At 45.0% G+C, this 18,210-nt stretch overlaps 1 protein-coding gene across 2 annotated transcripts in view; it reads left to right on the forward strand.

Moving 5' to 3' along the window:
* The window catches only part of CRACR2B (calcium release activated channel regulator 2B), a 49,018-nt gene that overhangs the window by 7,773 nt on the left and 23,035 nt on the right, over positions 1 to 18,210 (forward strand). For both annotated transcript variants that reach the window (XM_064452436.1, XM_064452437.1), the window contains exons 2-4: positions 12,615 to 12,870; positions 14,390 to 14,501; positions 17,263 to 17,434. In XM_064452436.1, coding sequence (XP_064308506.1) covers positions 12,658 to 12,870; positions 14,390 to 14,501; positions 17,263 to 17,434 — 497 coding nt within the window. In that variant the 5' untranslated portion in view covers positions 12,615 to 12,657. The remainder of the gene's footprint in view (positions 1 to 12,614; positions 12,871 to 14,389; positions 14,502 to 17,262; positions 17,435 to 18,210) is intronic.

Raw genomic sequence — 18,210 nt, forward strand, 5'->3', positions numbered from 1 at the left:
CCCCGCTTGCCTAAGGCATCTCAGAAACAAGCCCTTCTCCTACACAGCCGTGTGCGAGGCAGGATTACAAGGAATTTACCTTGGGAGCTTAATAGCAGGTTTTCTTGTGCTGCTTTCTGAACTGATGGCTACTAGCCGATGTTGGAAAGGGGATGCATAGGGAGCATTGCAAACCACACCTCCTGGCTTGGACCTGCTCTGATACTGTATTTACAGTGGCGGTGTTTGTTCTCTGCTAGTTTTTTTTGCTGTGGAAGATACTGCTGGTTCCAGGGAAGGGGAGCGATACTGTCCTGCCACTCAAGGTATTCGGGGACACCTGCGGAGTGAGAACATGAGGTTGTGTAACAGGGTGGAGGGGAGGGAAGAAAGTATCTCTCTCCTGGGCAAGGAGTTATTTGAGTAGAAGGAAGTCTGAACAAGTTTGTGAGTTGCTGTGTCTCAGCAGAGTTTCTCCTTAGGAACTTTCTGTTCTCACTTCCTGCTTTTGCTTTAAAGCAGCAGAGTAGAAAAGGGACAGAGACTCAGTGCAGACGCATTGTATATCACTGCAGAAAACTGTTCTTATTCTCCTGATGGAAGAGGGAAAATTTATTGATTGGTTTCCAAGAGCCGGAGGTGCTTAATTAACAGATGGTTAATGCTTCAGTTTGGATCACCCAATGTCTTTGCAAATGTTGAACTGAAGAAACTTGCTCTCAGTTCTGATGCAGTTCTGCAGGTCGTTTAACTAATTCTAGTAACCCATTGATTTGGGAAACTACTGATTTAAAGTAACAGCTGCAATGGCTACATTTTCAAAAGTAAAGGGTGAAAAGTACGTACCTAAAATATATGGGATTGTGATGTTTTCCTATGAGATGGATGCCTTGAGCTGGTAAAATTAAAAACTAAGGATTTTCTGCTCCATTCTTTGTGAAGACTTAGAAAATTTTCTTTAAAAATACTTGTCAGGAAGTTTTCCACTCTCTCATAATAATACCTATTTCCACACCACCACCCTCACACCCCCGCAGTTTTCTGTAATCCTACAGCAGTGTTGTCAAAGAGGGGAATATTTTCCCCATAGTAATTTCACCTTTCACAGAACAGTGGTAGAAGTTGAAAAAGGCATGTCTCAGACATCATCTGCTCCAAGTTTGCTTCAAATGCTATTCCTTACGTTGATTGCTCCTTGCACTAAGCAGTACCTGATATGCAGGGAACATGTGCCCTTCAGTTGCACATATTATCCTGCTTTGTAGAGGAGCAGCTCAGGGGTTGTGTCTGCTCAAAACATAATTTGTTTTTTTGTCTTCTAGAAATCTGAGGCTTTTAGTATTTTGTTGTGATTGCCCTCCCAAATGAGGAAGGGAGAGGATATTTCTGATATCTTACATGAGATCCTGGAATTCTTGGACATTCAGACCTATCCTCTCTTCTTTAGGGAGAGGGTGTGTTGACTCCCTGGATCCAAGACTTCACCTGTGGCCCCACAATGGTCTGACAGCCAAGAGGTATCTTTACTCAGTGCACAGGTTTCATCCTTATCCAGTGCACAGATTAGACCTTTTCAGGAAATGTATTTTGCATAGCACAGCCAGCATCGCCTTAGCTCACAGGAAGGGGTGAATCTTTACCTTTACACCCACTGTTAGGGTTGATCCTTAGCTGAGAATTAGCCAAGTGTCATGCACCTGTGCACATGGCCATTTTCATCTCTGTGAGGCAGAGAACAGGTTAACAGTCGTCTTGGAAATTGGCTTCACCCAGCTGCCTCAGCTCTGTTTGTTGTTCTAATAGCATTTGCAGAAAGGTCAAACTGTCCATGAGTCCCATACCATTGCTCCTGGGCAAAACCAATACATCACCAGCCACAGAGAGGCTTCTCCAGGGAGTTGTGGCCTAGAAATCCTCTCCATACTCATTCCTACTTGCCAGTCTCTGCAAACTGTTTTTGTCCTTTAAGTGCATCTTGCAGACTCAGAGTAGTGAGGTAAAGTTTCTCCCTATGGTCCCAAAAAAGATTTGGAGGTGGATCACTGTGTCCAGTTCTCAGGAGACTAGAGGTGAATTTCCTGGAATGAGGAAAAGATGGTTGAACTTCATGCATTCCCTCTGGAGTTGTAAGCCTCTGGATAAGGAAGTTTCAAGTGCTGCAGAGAACATGCTGGCTCAGCTGGAGAAGAAATCACTGTCTATCACGTGTTTAGTAAGCAATGTGAGTGGGTGCTTCACCAAAAAGTTTCCCCTTTGAAAGGGGATTGGGTGGTCTGATGTTCTGGTTTGGTATGTGCATGTGTGTGGTGGCAGAGCTATTTGAGGACAACAGAAGGCTATGAATTTTTGTTTGTATGAGGTTGATTTCAAGATCAAGGATCTTGATCAACAAAGATAAGACTCTTGCCCCACTTCTGTGAACTTACACCTGTGGTGCTCCAAGTGAGATGGGATTGTTGCAGAATTTTTAGCCTTCGTGCAAAGGGGGCACTGAAGCAGCTGAGGAAACCTTGCAGCTGGCCAGAAGGGGCTTGAGCTCATGACAGTGGGTGGCTGTTGGGAAATGTAATGAAGAACTGACAGAACAAGATTAGGAGCCTCTAGAAGCAGCAGTCTACACCTTTCTCATGCAGCATCCTGAGGTTGCATGGCAGAGAGATCATCCTCCACAAAGCTAATGTCAGTTGTTTCCCTCTTTTGTAACAGAGGTGAGAACAAGAGAAAGAATGCCGGGTGGTGGTGGTGGTGGTGTGGTGTGTGTGACTGACTTAAACAGTCACTCTGCTGGACAAGTGTGCACAGGTGACAGCAGCCCAGGAAGGTTCCTGCTGAGGTCAGACAGTGTGCGTGGCTGTCAGAGAGAGATTCTGCTTCGTGTTGGAAAGGAAAAATCTTTGTTCTGTTATTACGAAGACAGTTAGAATCTGAGGACTCAAAGGGAGGTCTGAGTTGAGTTTGGCACCCAAGTTATGGGTCTGATCACAGTGATAGTTGTGGGAAAAAGCCTGACCTTTGGCCGTTGGAGTATGAAGTCCAGTTCATAGGACTGTCCTTGGTGAAAATGCAGCAAATGCTGTTGTCCTTTTGGTAGAAGACTCCATGTACTTTGAGGGTGGTTCCTGCTGATGAGGAAGAAGCCTCTGTTCGTGCTGAGGAACAGCCAGGCTGAACTGGCACTGTCTCTAATAGCAGCTAATGGCAGATACCCTCGTCTTCCCAGCATAAACATGTAACGATACTTTCCTAATATATTCTTTTGGCTGTTTGAGGCTCAGAAAAGTTTCACCAAAACAGATATTTTGTGTAATAGTCCTTTATGTACAAACTCAGGGAAGAAAAAACCAGCCACTTCTGCAGCCCATAAACAACTGAGACATCCTTAGCATCCCATGTGAGTGAGTCCCATGCTTTAATGGTTTGCAGAGAGGTGCTTCCTCCTGTTTGATGTGCAGCTGCCACCACCCAATTTTTTCTGAGGCTACTGGATTCTTTTCTTAAAGACAGTGACTGGGGACAATTCTTCACTATCTCTGCCATTCAGGAATTGGCTATGTGGGCAACTCCACAAAACCCCAAATTTTTGCATTTGAAGCTTTGCATATCCATTAAACCTTTTATCCACTTATTCAACAAATGGCTGTTTCTGCATAATATCATTTTGCCCCTGAAGTACTTCAAGGACAGTCAGAGCATGCCTAGCTCTCCACCACCACAGGACCGAGGGATGCCTTCTTTCAGTGTAAATTTTCTCTGCAGGTCACCAAGCATGGTTGCATTCCTGAGGGTAGGGGAAGGGCCTTGTGTACCGGTGGCTCTGCTGCTCTCAGGGTATGAAAGGAGTCTCCACAGCAGCATTTCTGCTGATGTGTCTTTGCTGAGCTGCAGCAGCCAAGGTGGTGCTCATCTTGTGTCAGGTGTTCCTGGATGACACTTAGCTGTTCAATAACTAGTGGCATGAGCCCAGCAGAAGCATGCTGAGTTGTTTTGGTTTGATTGAGTTCTGGTTGTCTCTGGTACAACCTGCTTTGCATGTGAGCGCTCCCTTTGCTAAAGGGGCTGGTAAGGCAGGGCAAAATTGCCAGTAATGTTCAATTAAACAAGCTGAGGATCTGCCCTGGATTTATGTAACTTCCTGTAAAGACTATTTGAAGAGCTTTGTATGCCAGCTTAGATCTGGAGCTTGTCTTCCTTACGCGGTGTTCCTGCCTGCCACACCAGCCCTTGGAAAGGAGAAGAGAGCAGGGATCTCCTTTGCCTGAGCTCCCAGTGCTCAGAGATCACTTTGAATCAAAAATGATCCCGTGTGTCGGATGTCAAGTGCCAAGTCCTCTGTCTTCTCTCCTCCTTTTCCCACATCTGGGCTCACAAAGAAAGCTTGTTTGCCTCCTGCCTTGCCAGTAGGTATCACCAGCAGAGCAGAGTACTTACTCTGTGGTCAACACGCTTGGTGTTACTGATTGCTGAACTCAAAGCAGCATCTACCTTTGACTTCACAACAGTATGTTCAGCTAACATGAACAAAGGCTGTATTATCTCTTCACAGCTAAAATAGCCTGTCTTTCTCAATTACTTTCTTGAGCTGATTGCCTCTGTCCTCTAACAACCCCATATTTGTGGCAGAACATTAACAGCAGTGGCATCAGTACAAAACCTGATACTGCTCAGAGCCTTTTTTTACTTGACTAAATGTATGATAATTACTTATTTACTTACTGCTGGCTAACCATGTCCTTTGTGAATGTGCAGCATGATCTCCAGCCTATGGAAATACAATGCATTCTTCTTCTTGAAGCGAAAGGGTACAATATTGCTGGTTTTTTTCTGTGCTATATAAGAAGAATCCTTATGTTGTATTGTATGAGATGTTGCAATGTTCTGTCTCTTAAAAAAAAAAAAAAAAGATTCAGGAAACCTGTAAGCCTTTATTAAGTGAAGAAATTTGTAAAAAGGAGCTGTTTTTAAACTAGCTGTTGCTATTTGTCTTGTCTTATTGCAGGTATGTTCTTTATTTTCTGAAAAGTCAGCTGTGTGCTAGTTATCGTGACGGATCCAAGACCATTAGCTGTTTATGGAAAAAAACGTGGTTTGGATTCTGTTTGTAATTGCTGAGAATTAACTCTTAGCCCAAATATCATTAGAGGAAAAACTGATGCTTTCTCTCCACTCTGCAAGCAAAACAACCCAACAAAGCCAAAACCCCGATTAGTAGGAGCGGTTCCAGTGCAAACACGCGCCCTCAATGTTTGCAGTGCCAACACTGTGATGCTGTGCCAGTGTGAGAGTGCTGCAAAGTGTTGCTGGCTTGTGATGTGCATAGCTGGGGAACAGCGCGGGGGTGCGATGGAGGATCTGTGGCAATTTCTGGGGGAAGGAATATTGTTTTGGTAGGTTGTGGATATCTGTCTGTGTTGAACACTTATTACACTGATGGTTCTTGGCATGTGTTGGTGCTTTCAGTTGTGTTGTTGAATTGGGAAGCATCAGTGAGTGCAGTTTTAAGTAGTTTATTTGTTCATCTCTTGAAGTTAAAAAAAGAAGAGAGAACTGTTACTAATCTCAGGTTTCTTGCAGATAGGAACATAGAGTCTGCATCCAGCAAGTTTCTCCATGGCAAGTTTTTTTTGCAAAGATCAAGAAGTTGGTATGATAAGTCATAAAGAAGTGTTCCTCTTTGAATTTCAGTGAGGGGAACAGTGAATTCCAGCAAAGCATCTTTTTTAAGATGTTATTCAGAATGACAGAGTCCCTTGCAGCCGTCCATGAATCTGGGGTATACCTCTGTATCGTACTGGCATATCCCATGATGAAGTCATCCATCGATATGGCAGTGTGGGTTAGCTCAGGGCTATCAAGCTGCGCTAATCTCCTGCTGAGTAAACAACACAAAGGTTCCTGGATTCATTCCTGTTTCCTTAAAGGGTTACAATCAAATGCAGGCAATTACAAGAGAGAGTGAGTGAAGTGTAGCTCTAGATATTACACCTGATTTCAGGCTCTCGGCCCAGGGTGTGTATGGGTTTTCTTAGGGGCTGGTGTTTTCTTTGTTTTGTTTTTTAAGAAAAAAACCCTTGCAAAACAATTGAAGTTTTTCTAATTTTTCAGTGTATTTTTTTCCTGCCATTCCCTTTGGGAAGGGAGAACCCAACAACCACCCAAACAAATTCCAAACAATGGAAGCAAATTTCCTAGAGAAGGGAAAGTGCAAAATTAATTTTGATGAAGTGCACTGAGAAAGAACTCTCTTCTTTCTGCTCTCCTCTCAGCCTTTTCAGGCACCGTAGCAGAGCCTTTTTAAACAATTTGCACCAAATGGGTGGCCAATTCCTTTGAGCAGCTTTTGGAAATTCAGCCTGCGTGGAAGCCAGTTTGATATGGGCATCAGCATTGTTCCCTGGCAAGACCTCTGTTCTACCTTCACCTGGTCAGATTTGTATGGCTGTAATTTTGTCAATGCATTTAGAATACATGCTTTTTGCATGCAACCAGGATAATAATTGCATTATGTGTATTTGATCACTGAATCTCACAGTACTATAAAATCTGGGATGTGTAGATGTGACCGTCCTGCAAGAAGCACTTTTTTAGTAATTATTGGCTTTCAAAATATTGGAAGAGAAAGGAAAGTAGAACAAACAGAACAAGTGGCATATGTTTGATATAAAATGGTATAATGACCTATGAAGCTCTTATTGCCCTTTTCTTTTAAAACGTACCTGTTACTTAGCTGCTCCTGAGTGATGCTCCCTTTCCATGAGCAAGCCACAAATGCTTTGTACTACCACATGCTGGCATGCTTCTGCTGCACGTTTGTAATTTGCTGAAGCAACAGGCTTCTGCTGCAGGGATGCCTTACGCCAGCCCTTCATCTCGTTCTGTTTGTATAACATCCTCTTGTGCATGGGATCAGACCTGTCTCATTCAGCGTATGCATGAAGAGCATGGTCATTGCACACCTAAGCACCCAGTAAATTCCTCCTCGTAAAGTTGTAAGACTCTTCTTCTGCACCAGGTGTGGGAAGGAAAGGGGGTTAGTTCTTCTGATCTGTTTAAATACATGGCTTAAATATTTAGCTTAGTATGGGTGTGTTTTTCTTGTTTCTAATAAAATTGTCTTAGGCAGAGATACAAGAGGATGTCTTTTGGGAAACTTCCCAGCAAGTATCTAAGCACTTTGGTTTGTGGTACACCTTGAATACCTGCTATGTACCTGTAAGGATTCTATCTGATTTTTCTTTCTAAACTACCAACACTGTTTTAAGTTTGGTCAGGCATTGGAACAGGCTGCCCAGAGAGGTGGTGGAGTCACCATCCTGGAGGTATTTAAAAGACATGTAGATGTGGCACTTCATGGCATGGTTTAAGAGACATGGTAGTATTGGGTTGACGGTTGGACTTGATGATTCTAGAGGTCTGTTCCAACCTTAATGATTCTATGATGCTTTAATATTCCCTTCTACCACCATGTCACTAGAAATTCAGTGGTATAGGAAAGCAAAAAAAACTGCTTTCCCTTATAGCTCCACAGGACCCAAACACTGAACTTGCTCTGTAATCCTGGATAAGCCTCCTAACCAGTTATGCTTAGTTTTTCCTGCTTTGTTAACTGTTGATGAAAATTTGGCTGTGCTCCCCACTTTCCTTTCCTCCTTGTCATCAGGCTGTGCGGGGAAAAAAAAAAAACCCAAACCCAAAGTTGTCATGTGCACACAGTGGTCATGGTCACACAGATAAGGCCTTGGCTGTTGATAGCATTTTAGCCATGACTTTTCTTTACCACTTTAACACTACTTACTGCTACAACAGGAAGCTTTCTGAGACAATAAATTGAAAACCATGACACTGTAATGCTGCCTTGAAATGAAACTAGTCTCTCTCCTTTCCAGGAAAAGCACCTTGGGTCTCTTCGAAATTTGCAGTTTTTTCAAGTTCTGTGTTCAAGTTTTTCATTCTTCGGCTTTGAGGCTTTGAAACTATTTTGATGCTTGAGTTTCACATATAATTATTAGTCTCTGGGATCCAAGTCTTAAAATAGTTCCAGCTGTCACAAGCATCAGAATCGAATTGGAGGAGCTGACGATCTATAAGCACAGGCAGGTGACGTGACTTACCCAGGGCCATATGGCAAGCTGAGTCAGGATTAAAATTCAGGTCTTGTGATTTCCACTAAGAACGCCATGCCCACGGGATCCAGCTGACTTTCTGGCACAGCTTTGCACAGGACAAACTGCAGTTCATGCCTCAGGTGGTTAAAATATGCACATAAGACTGGTCTGAGTTACTGCTATGTAGAAATGCAAGACCTGGTGTTAGCTGTCTTTACTGGCAGTCTAACTTCCTGTTCTGTGCTGTGTCTGAGAAGATCTGTGTTTGCTTTCCAGGCAGTGGGAAAGTTGTCTTGCAGAAGCAGGTGAATTTTTGCTTGCTGGGCTCCAGTGCACACTGTGGCAGGAGATATCTGGTGTAATCCACAGAGATTGAGGATCTCAGTGGAGAGGTCCTCATCAGGACCAATCATCCAGAGTCCTGAAGACTGGCTTTTTCTCGAGCTCTGTATAAGGTGGTTCAGATGTTGGACACTGCCCAGGTCTGGACTGTGCAGTATCAGAGCTGACCTTGAGCACGGGCAGCCAAACACCTGGCATGGGGTAAAGCAGGCTGCAGAAGAGCATTGCACACTGAGGCTGGCCAGGGTGATTGGAGCCCATCGGTGCCCTGGTGTCCCTGGCACTTCCTTCTTCCTGGTAGATCTCCCAGGCCCAGGTGTTGGTTTCTGTCATGGTTCCCAGATGTAAAAGTGGCAGGAAGCACTTGTTTGAGCTGAAGCTGGGACTCCATCTCTTGTGGAGTGGGTGCTGGTCAAACTGTGACCCAGAAAACTGGAATAGTCCCATGAAGCTTTGTCAGCACCCACTGATTGCAGCAGGTACCCCATTTCTATCAGCACATTCATGTAAACAGTGAATGTTTTCATACCGATTCGAAGGGAGGCTGGTCAAGTGTCTTGGAAGACAAGGGAGGAAGCAGATGGCTCAGGAATTGCCCGAGGCTGGCAGTGGCTAGGGGCTGCAGAGCTCTTCTGGAAAGCCTTCTCTGTGCTTGCCCTGCTGTTACTCTTCCCTCACCAGCCATTCACGGCCACCGTTGAGGGCAAGATGCTGGGCTAGATGAACTCTGCCATGACCCCTTGTGGATGTTCTTATGATGGAAATCAACAGCCCAAGTTGAAGAGATTGTCCTGACTCCAGGCTAGGTGTGGAAACTAATTCTTAACTTGTGCTGGCTCAATGACTACCGTGTCCTGACAGAAGGAACCTGGAAAAATTAATCCTGTCAGGAAGTTTTGGTAACAACCCCTGGCTTTGTCACTGGAGGTGTCTTGGCTACATCTTGCTGGGGGACCCTGGCAGGTTTCCCTGACCAAAAGCATTATATGCCCATACCGATCTTCTGTCTTCTCCACTTGTGTCAGGCAAGCATGGCTCTTCCCAAGCTGATCTTTCTGTACCCAGGCCAGCTCTGCTGGCCTCTTTTGGGTAGCAGTCCCCAGTTTTAGTATTGTAGTGACCTCAGCCTCTTTCAAAGTTGTCCTTCAGTGATATTCTGCATCTTGCTGATAAATCTGCTTCCCAGTAGTTTGCAGTGATGATCTGTAACTGGGGAATGTGTGACAGCACTTGTTAGACTGAGATCTGCTTTGTGCCTTGTTCTCATTTATGCCATGCAATGCCCTTAGTAACGCGGATGGAGCCGAAGAGCTTCTCAGTCAAAGGCTTCTGGGAGAGAAGTCCATCAGAACTGCAGTGTATTTTGCTTACTGGGGCTCTCTCTTATTTGCTGCTTTGTTCCTCTACAAGTGCTGTCTCGCCATTGACAGAGCCACATCTGGCTTGATGCAGCTTGAACAAGAGATTCTGCACACTGAACCTCAAATTAATGGGCTTGGGCTTTTACATGTGAGTGAAATCCTTTCAGACTCTTGTCCATGTCAGGCTCCCAGCTCTTCTAATTAAGAGGCTTTTAGCTCAGCCAATATTTGGGAGCTACAGTACAGCTGGGCTTTTGACAAAATGAGGAGATGCTAGAGGTAGTGATGTAATGGGTCCAATTTCAGCTTGCAATATCTCTCTGAGAGAGAACAGAACACCCTCCTTGTATAATCTTTTGTTTGCTGCAGCAGAGCTGGGTAGACATTGACTGTGTGGGCTGCTCTGGCTTTTGAAATAGAAGTGATGAGGCTGCTAACAAGAAAGTAAGTTCTTTACTTCTGGGGACCTCAGTGTCTCTTAGGCAGATAGAGGAATGTTTCAGAAAACGTTTCTGATTTGCACTTTTTCTTATTCTGGCTGATCTCTGCAATCCTGTCATGGCTTTTGCTTTGAACTCCCATTTTGTTTCTTCCTCTGCTGCTGCCTTCACTCACTGTCTGGTACAGGGTGCTATTTGTGCTGAGACTCTCTGCAGAAGGAAACGGTCTGGCAAAAAGCTTCAGCAAGGTGGCCTGTAGCAGCCAATAATTATCATTCATTAGTGTGGCAGTGTGATTCCTCACTGTAATCACCTGTAAAATCTATGCAGCATAAGATATTTTGGTGTGTTTTTGGTTGGTTTTTTTTTCTTTCAAAGCCAGATTTGCAACTTTTACTGGAATGTGAAAGTAAGCTGGGGTTCTTTCTGGACTCTTTACTACTAACACATAGAGACTTGCAGCCAGAAGCAAGTTGACTATCCAGCTAATGGATAGAATCAAGCTTTAGTCTCCAGATTTTGCTTTGTTGCCTCCATAACACAAACAAATCTCCGTAGGAGGCTTTGTTTGAAAAAGAGCAAGAAGGACACCCCGTCTTCTTGCTTTTCATGCTTTCTTCCCTCCTTTCCTTTGCAGTGTTGCCCAAAGTTTGTGGCCAGCTCTGTGTCTGTTGCTTTCCAGGGATGTCTACTTAACCAGAAACATCTAATGCTACCCATTTATAGGTAGTTTTCTGCAGAGTTTCAAATAAGTATTTTCTCAAGTAACACTAAGTGGAGGTGCCCTGAAAAAACCCTGATTTGAAGGGGGGAGTGAAGCGTTCTGCTTGTTCTTTGAAGCAGAACCATCCTCTGGCTCATAAACCAGCAGTAATAAATGGAGTCACATAGTGTGGTACATAATTGCCTTCTCCTTTGTGTCAGCTTCATATAGTTCTCACATGTGACGTTCTTCCTGGCCATCATGTTCTTTATCCTCCCATTGTACTAAGAGAGCAAACAGAATTAACTTGTTTGCTATCACGGCATCTATATGTGGCTTTTAATTTCTTGGATTAAAAAAAAAACCAACCAAACCAACCTTCAAACCCTCTTTGTCTAGTACTGTTAAATCTGCTCTCAGCCTGCTTGCGCAGCTCACTTCTGCCTTGTAATGCAGAACACAAATCTGCAGAAGTCTAAAGCAGTCAGTGCAACAAGGCTTAAAAAATGTGGTGGTGCTGCTGATGAAAAGCTGGAGTGTGTTACATGGCATCAGTAAATCAGAAAGTGGGGTGGGGTAGGGATGTATTGTACGCATCTTTATAGTCAGTGCTGTGCGTAAAGGAGTGCTCTCATTCCTAGCCCTTTTGTTTTAGGTACTTGTAAATAATGGGAATTATTTTCTTTGGCCTCTGAAATGTCTCCATAAACTTGTGGTTTCCTTCCTATAAAGGTGAACATTTCAGATTAAAATACTGTTTTGGCAGCTTATGAGCTCTCAAAACAGAGGCTGGGAGGCAAGAGGGACAGGAGTGCCCAACTTATTAAATTTTTCCCAGTGTAGGAATTGTCTGACCTTTCTTTGTGCTGTAATAATGTGAAAGGAGATGGAGTTACTATTTGGGAAGGGTTAACAAGAAAATGTCAGAGATAGAAAGCCAGCCAGGGGACCTGGTGGCAGAGGGTGGCAGAGGGCTGGGAGAGACATTCCTTCTTCTGTCTCCTCTGTCACTTGCGTAGATCTTCCTCCTCTCTGCCTTCATTCCCCTCTGGGTTCTTGCAGTTACGATGAAGGTTTGGTATTCAAAGATGGTGCAGAAAATCAACAGGAGGAGGAAGAGCACCTATTATTACCAGAGGAACCAGGACCAGAGAGAAGCATACTGGTCAGGGCATCCAGGCAGCTGTGCAAGAGCTGGGTCTGACCTTGCTCGTGGTGTTTGAGCTCCCTGTCTCAGCTAATGTGGGACTATGTCTGTGCTCCCATGCAGATTTACCTGCATGCTTTAATATTCCCTACCTACCCTCTCAACTTTGCCGAAACCTTCCGATGGCACCTGACTTTCACTAGCAGATAACTCTGCCCTGTGGGTCTGAGCCAGAGGAGGAGAGATGGCAAAAGAGCATCGTTGCTTGGTGTAGGGTCTGGAGCCCATCACAGTGTGGAGGGTTACAGCTGTGCGGTAGGCTTGGTTATGCCCATGTTGTGTATGGTGTGTACCTATGTGTGGTGTGTACCTTTGATATAAGCTCTGCACACTGTCTGTCTTCCCCCGTCCTCCCCTCGGTAACAGATACGGATGCTGAATATTGTTATTTCAAAGCAACAAGGCATAAAACTAGATGGTGTGTGGGGTGGAAGTAGAGGGTCACGTTTGATTGGGATTTCTGTGTTTCCTGCCCTGCAGCTCTTCCATTTGCCCTGGCCCTGGGGAAAAAGACTTTGAGAAGATGGAGAACCAGAGGGGAGCACTCTTGGGATACATCCACTGGGAAGGAGAAGAGGAAGGGGATGAGGAGGATGGGGTAGCTCCTGGTGCTTCTCCTTCCAGCCAAACGAGTGAATTGGAAGATGTGCAGGTGGAGATGTTCAAGAAGGCAAGGGAGCTCTTCCAGCTGTGTGATAAGGACAAGAAGGGTTTTATTACCAAGGTGGACATGCAGGTGAGGGGAAAAAAAATCCTTCCCATTTCCTGTGAAGAACCGTAAATTCATGGGTGGCAGAAGAGGGGAGAATGTGGCATGTCTTTACTTTTGGCAAGTGTGGGTGTACACATGGGCTCCATCTCATTCAGATTTCTGGGACCCAAACTCTACCACAGCCATCTGCTAGGAACCAAAAATCCCAGGAGGGCTTGGACCTCCAGGGAATTCCTGGGACAAGTGTGACCGCAATTCCAAATTTTTAAGGAATGCATAAAATAAAAAAAAAAATTGCAACATGCAACAGTTCCTACAAAATTAAGCGTGCAGTGGATGGGAAATCTGGGGGGGGGAATCTTCGGTTTTATTAAAAAAAAAAACCACACATAACAAACAAAACAACCTTTCCCCCCCCCAAAACACAGTCAACAACAACAAAAAAATCCACCAACCTCTTCACAAAAAAAGCTGTATTACTTTTTCTGTCTTAATCATAGCTAAAGCCTGATCTCAAAACCTCACTTTCGACCTGAATTATAACTCTGCTCTAGAATAATGTGTTTTGCTGCTTTCTGTTAAAAACAGTATTTGTTAACGGAATCTCTGTAGGTCTTTGTGAGTTTTGTGTTAATGGTTTATCTGGAAAGTTACATGCAGATTGTTTTTCTTCTGTCTCATCTCTCTGTCTGTCTATAATTAACACTTGGCAGGTCCATGCTGGTTTAATTATTGACTGACTTTGGGTTGTGTGAGGCCTAATATTGTACAGTTACATTAATAAATATTTATTAAGCTTTACCTGCAGTTGCATGTTTAACAGTCAGTCATGAAGTTTTATTCTACACCTCTTGTTATTTGGAAGCTTCTTTGGGTGCCCCTTCATACTTGGTGCTCTACACACGTATTATGAAGCGAAATCTCTCTGCTCCTTGTCTGTGCTGTGGGAATAGTGATACGGTCCCAACAGGCAGAAGATGACAGAAGAAAGCTATCTCTCTGTTATGGACTGAATGTTTTGTTTATGATCCGCAAGATTTCCTGTGAGAGATGGGAACTGAATCCAGACACCCACAAGTCTGTCCCCCTTCTCTGCCCAAAGAGTTGCAGCTGGTACCTGATGTGGCCGTAGAGAGCTCTCTGGGGAGCAGCAGTGGTCACAGGAAGCTGGCAGTGCTCCGGGGGCAGCTACCTTTGGGCAGGGCTTGGGCACAGGTGGGGAGAGGCAGGCAGTGTACTAGAGGCAGTGGTTCCGAGGTGGGGGAAGGAAGATGGTTAAGCTCCCTCCAAACAAAATAAGCTGAAGCTCCCTCTCTGCAATCCTGTCTGAATCATCCAGTAATGGAAAGCATTGCTGTATCAGTGGGTCCAAACAGACATTTGTCATCACTCAGCTGTACTGGCAGGCTGTTGCATCCAGACAGGATGCAGTGCTGAAAGAGCACATGGCTACAGGCCAAAGCTGAGGACAGCAGGGACAGGAGCTAGTCACAGAGAAGACTTAAGTCACGTCTTAATTTTGTGCATTCTTTTGTCTCTGCAGCGGCTCCAGAGTGAACTCCCTCTAACCCTTGAACAGCTGGAGACTGTTTTTGACAGCTTGGAACAGAACAATAATGGATACTTGACGCCTGTGGAGTTCAGCATGGGACTAGGTAAGGACTGCAGAGAGGCACAGGAAGAAAAAAGCCCACCTGTGACATGATGTTTTGTGTTGGTAAGAAATAAAGTGCAGTGGTTCTGCTGAAGCTGTACCAGCTATGCAGTGCAATACCCCACGCTTATGTGAATATCATTGGAGAAGGTGTGTGTGCAATACTGCTATCCCCCTTCCTGAGGCTTTGTGTTGCCTTCTGCCAAAACTCTTACCTGAGTTCCTGGTAGAGCCAGCTTCTGAACACCTCCTGCTGGAGTCAGTACATACTGCAGCCTGTATCTGGCTGTGTGATCCACAGTTGTTCGTCTGGATAAGGACCTTCGTTGGATGAGGGGACAGAAATATGCCTCTTGGCAATTGTCTCCATATGGTTTATGCAGTGCTGTTCAAGGATATAAGGAGTCCTGTCTGTAGGCTAGCACACTGGCAAATGAGCTTTTGTTTTCCTCTTGCTGTTGCCTTTTAAAAACACTAGGAGAATGCTAATCCTATACCAGAGTCGTCATCCAGCAGCACAAGCAATGCAAGAGGTGTTAAGGAAGACAAACGACCATAGCACTAATAACCTTTGCTGTGGGTGCTTACTTGCCTTAGCTGGTTGTAAGCTTTCAGAAAATCTGCACCCTCTTAGCACCTTCCTTGGACATGTAGATGTGTTAATGGGATCAGGTCAAAGCAAGTGAACACAGGTGGTCTAGGGTTTTCAGAAGCGATTGAGGAGGCTCTTGAGTTGTGGTGTCCTGATTGCTCGTATTGTGGTTGCTCATGGCTTTCTCACAACTTGGAGGGGGGATATTTTTAGTGCTTCAACTTGAATGGCCAGAAACAGCCAGCCCTGAAGGGAGAAGCTGTAGAGGTTTCCTCAGAGAAAACATGGAAAGCTGTGTCTTTGGCCAGCCTGTTCTGGGAATGTAAACCACTGAGTGCCTGCTGACTATGTCCTGTTTCTGCCTTGTGTCCCTGCCTGTGGCTGAAGCCTTGTTGGCTGGTTCTGCTGCATTTGCCAGAAACAAGAGTCATCTCAGGAGTGTTGGCTTTCCTGCCTGGTGCTGTGTAGAAGGTGAATGGGTGCCATTCGGGCACCTTGGGCACAGTGTCCTCTGTGTTATGGCTTGGTTATTCCCAAATCTCATTGTTTGAGCCATTTGTCCCAGCCATAGCCATAGATGGACATCATGAGGGTGCCTGCCTCAGTGCCATTGCTGGCAGAGGTTGGCAAGATTTTCTTTGTGTCAGCCACCAGTTGTCACGTACTAGCCTGTGTTGGTAGCCTGGCTCTGTGGGACTTGCTCCGGTCTAGCCAAAACACTTCATTTCTGCATTTCTTTTCTTTATGGTTATTCTTTGTCTGGCTTCATTGGAATCCTTTTCAGACTTTGCCCCTAACTCAAGAGTTTGGCCTGCCATATTCCTGTCTTCCTCTGGAGTGTGCAGAGGGGAAATCAAGGGAAGTGATTCAAGCTGCAATCAACTCTGCTTCTTGAGAGGGTTCCTTGCATGGCCTCTGAGAGGTTACAGGGTGCATCTGTACAACTGACAAAGGAGCATACCTTTGAAATGTTCAATTTAAAGCAATCTGAGATCCATCTAGGATGTCAAAACAATCTTCAGATCATTCTCTACCTTAATTTTCCCTGCTGTAAAAGAGACATAATGAGGGATAATGACTCTTCCTTTAAAGTAGACATCCAAAGTGCCTAATCTAAGACTATCTTCTTAATTAACTGTGCAAGCCTCAGGTTTTAAGCCGAGTAGGGCCTGTATCTCCACACTTAAAGGTTTTTTTTACAGCACATTTTAAGAGCAGGAGAGAAGCAGTTGTGTTCTGGACATAGAGAGCTAAGTGGCTGAGTTAAGTGACTTCGAGGTACGTAAATAGTGGATATTTTTCCTCTTAGAGCAGCTTCATGTTCTCATCTGTGCTCTGAACATCCTTGGCTCCTGGCCCTGTAGCTGGAATGTAATTTCTGCCTTTTGAACCAAGCAGATATGTTTTGGAAAAGAAGAGTAGCTGCTAACGGAGGTCTGACCTCTGTATACAGGATGGGGGCTTGCGTTTGGATAGGATTGCTTGATTTGTTTCTTTGAGAAGAGTTTGTTCCCAGCACCAGTATTTGTCACATGCCTTGCAGAGCATGAAGTTTTCATGGCATTAGTGTCTCAGCATGAAACAGGAACCAGATAGCTGGAAGCCATCCATACGTGGGATGGGGGAGGAAGGGGTGTTCAGAGGCTAAGTTAATTTTGTTCAGACACTTTACACAATCCTACCAAGAGGTGGTCCTTGTCCCATAGCACTTGAATCAGAACTGACGTAGCACATGAGAAGGGAAGCGTAATGGTCACCTCCTCACATCTTCTTTTAAGCTGGGGCTAAGGCATGGTGCTATTCAGTGCAAGGCTTGTAGTCCCAGAGGAAGCTGTGGGATCACCAGCAACTGAACCCACAGTGCCACGCCACGGGAGTGAAGTGACCTGATGCTGCATGCTTCACATGCTGAGAATCCAAGGCTGTGAGTGGTAGGTCATCTTCATGCAGATGTGAGCAGAGCCCTAGCAGCCTGCTGTTGGCCTAGGAGCCAGTTTCAGTCCCAGCATTGCAAACTGGATGCTGACATCACTCAGGACATCAGAACAGAGGGTCTTTTCTGACCACAAGCTGTATTCTACACCAACAGCGTCAGGCTGCCATTTAAATAGCAGCTTATTAAATGACATCCAATTTTACTTTTCTTCTTCTTCCCTTCTCCTCACACCAGGAAAGTTAATAGGGATTGAACTGTGTCAAGGGGCTGGGAGAATGGATCACTCCAGACAAGAGGAGACCTTTGAGTCAGGCTGGTCAGATGACTTGGACCCAGCAGATGATGATGAAGAGAAGCGATTCTGTTCCATGATGGAGCAGCTCGAAGCAGCCCACATGTTTGAAGAGTAAGTAGGGCAGTTGCATGGCGTTACTTCTACCCTGTTTTGATCTTGCAATAGCAAAGGCCAAAGTAGTGAACTGAGCTGCTTTGCTCTCTGAAGCACTGCTTGGGCTTTCTGTACCGCTGTCTTGAGTTTTCATACGCGTGGTAACAAATGCAGTGAAGTCTGGGTTTTCTCATCAGTTTACAATTACTTTTAGTGCCATGCTTTCTGCAAAGAGTTTCCCAAACTAGAGTTCATGACACAGCTGTAAAATGTAGCAGTTGGTGGCGTGGAAGCCCAGCCACACACAGCACATGAAAAGAAGCATGTGAGGGTTAGACAAGGTAAGGAAGATGAAGGTACCATCTGTTCCAGAACAACGGGTGACTGTTCATGTATGTTCAGACAGTCTTAGTTCTAAGAGTGTCTGTGAAAGATCTGTGCTTAAGGGGCTGTTTTGGACTGGGCTGATCTTGAAGAGTGTGAAAGGCTAAACTGGGCAAGGGATGCTCACCTGAGCCTTGAAATTTGATATTAATGCCCTTCCATGTAGCCCCAGTAGAGTTTGCTGGTCCCAGTGTCATCCAGCCTTTTTTTAAGGGCCTTCTCAAGTGAAACACTATGCATAACTGGTTCTTACAGATGCACATCTGCTGGGGCTGGGGTCCCCAACAGCATCTGTGGCAGCCCTTCTTTTCAGGCATCGTAGTCCAACAGTGCTGCCAATTTGCAGGGAGCAGCCCAGGCAAGGGCAGGAGACAGACAGGATTGGAGACAGAAGCTGAGAGTGAAGGAGT

The sequence above is a fragment of the Phalacrocorax carbo genome, chromosome 5 (assembly GCF_963921805.1).
Source record: "Phalacrocorax carbo chromosome 5, bPhaCar2.1, whole genome shotgun sequence".
NCBI classification, from domain to species: domain Eukaryota; kingdom Metazoa; phylum Chordata; class Aves; order Suliformes; family Phalacrocoracidae; genus Phalacrocorax; species Phalacrocorax carbo.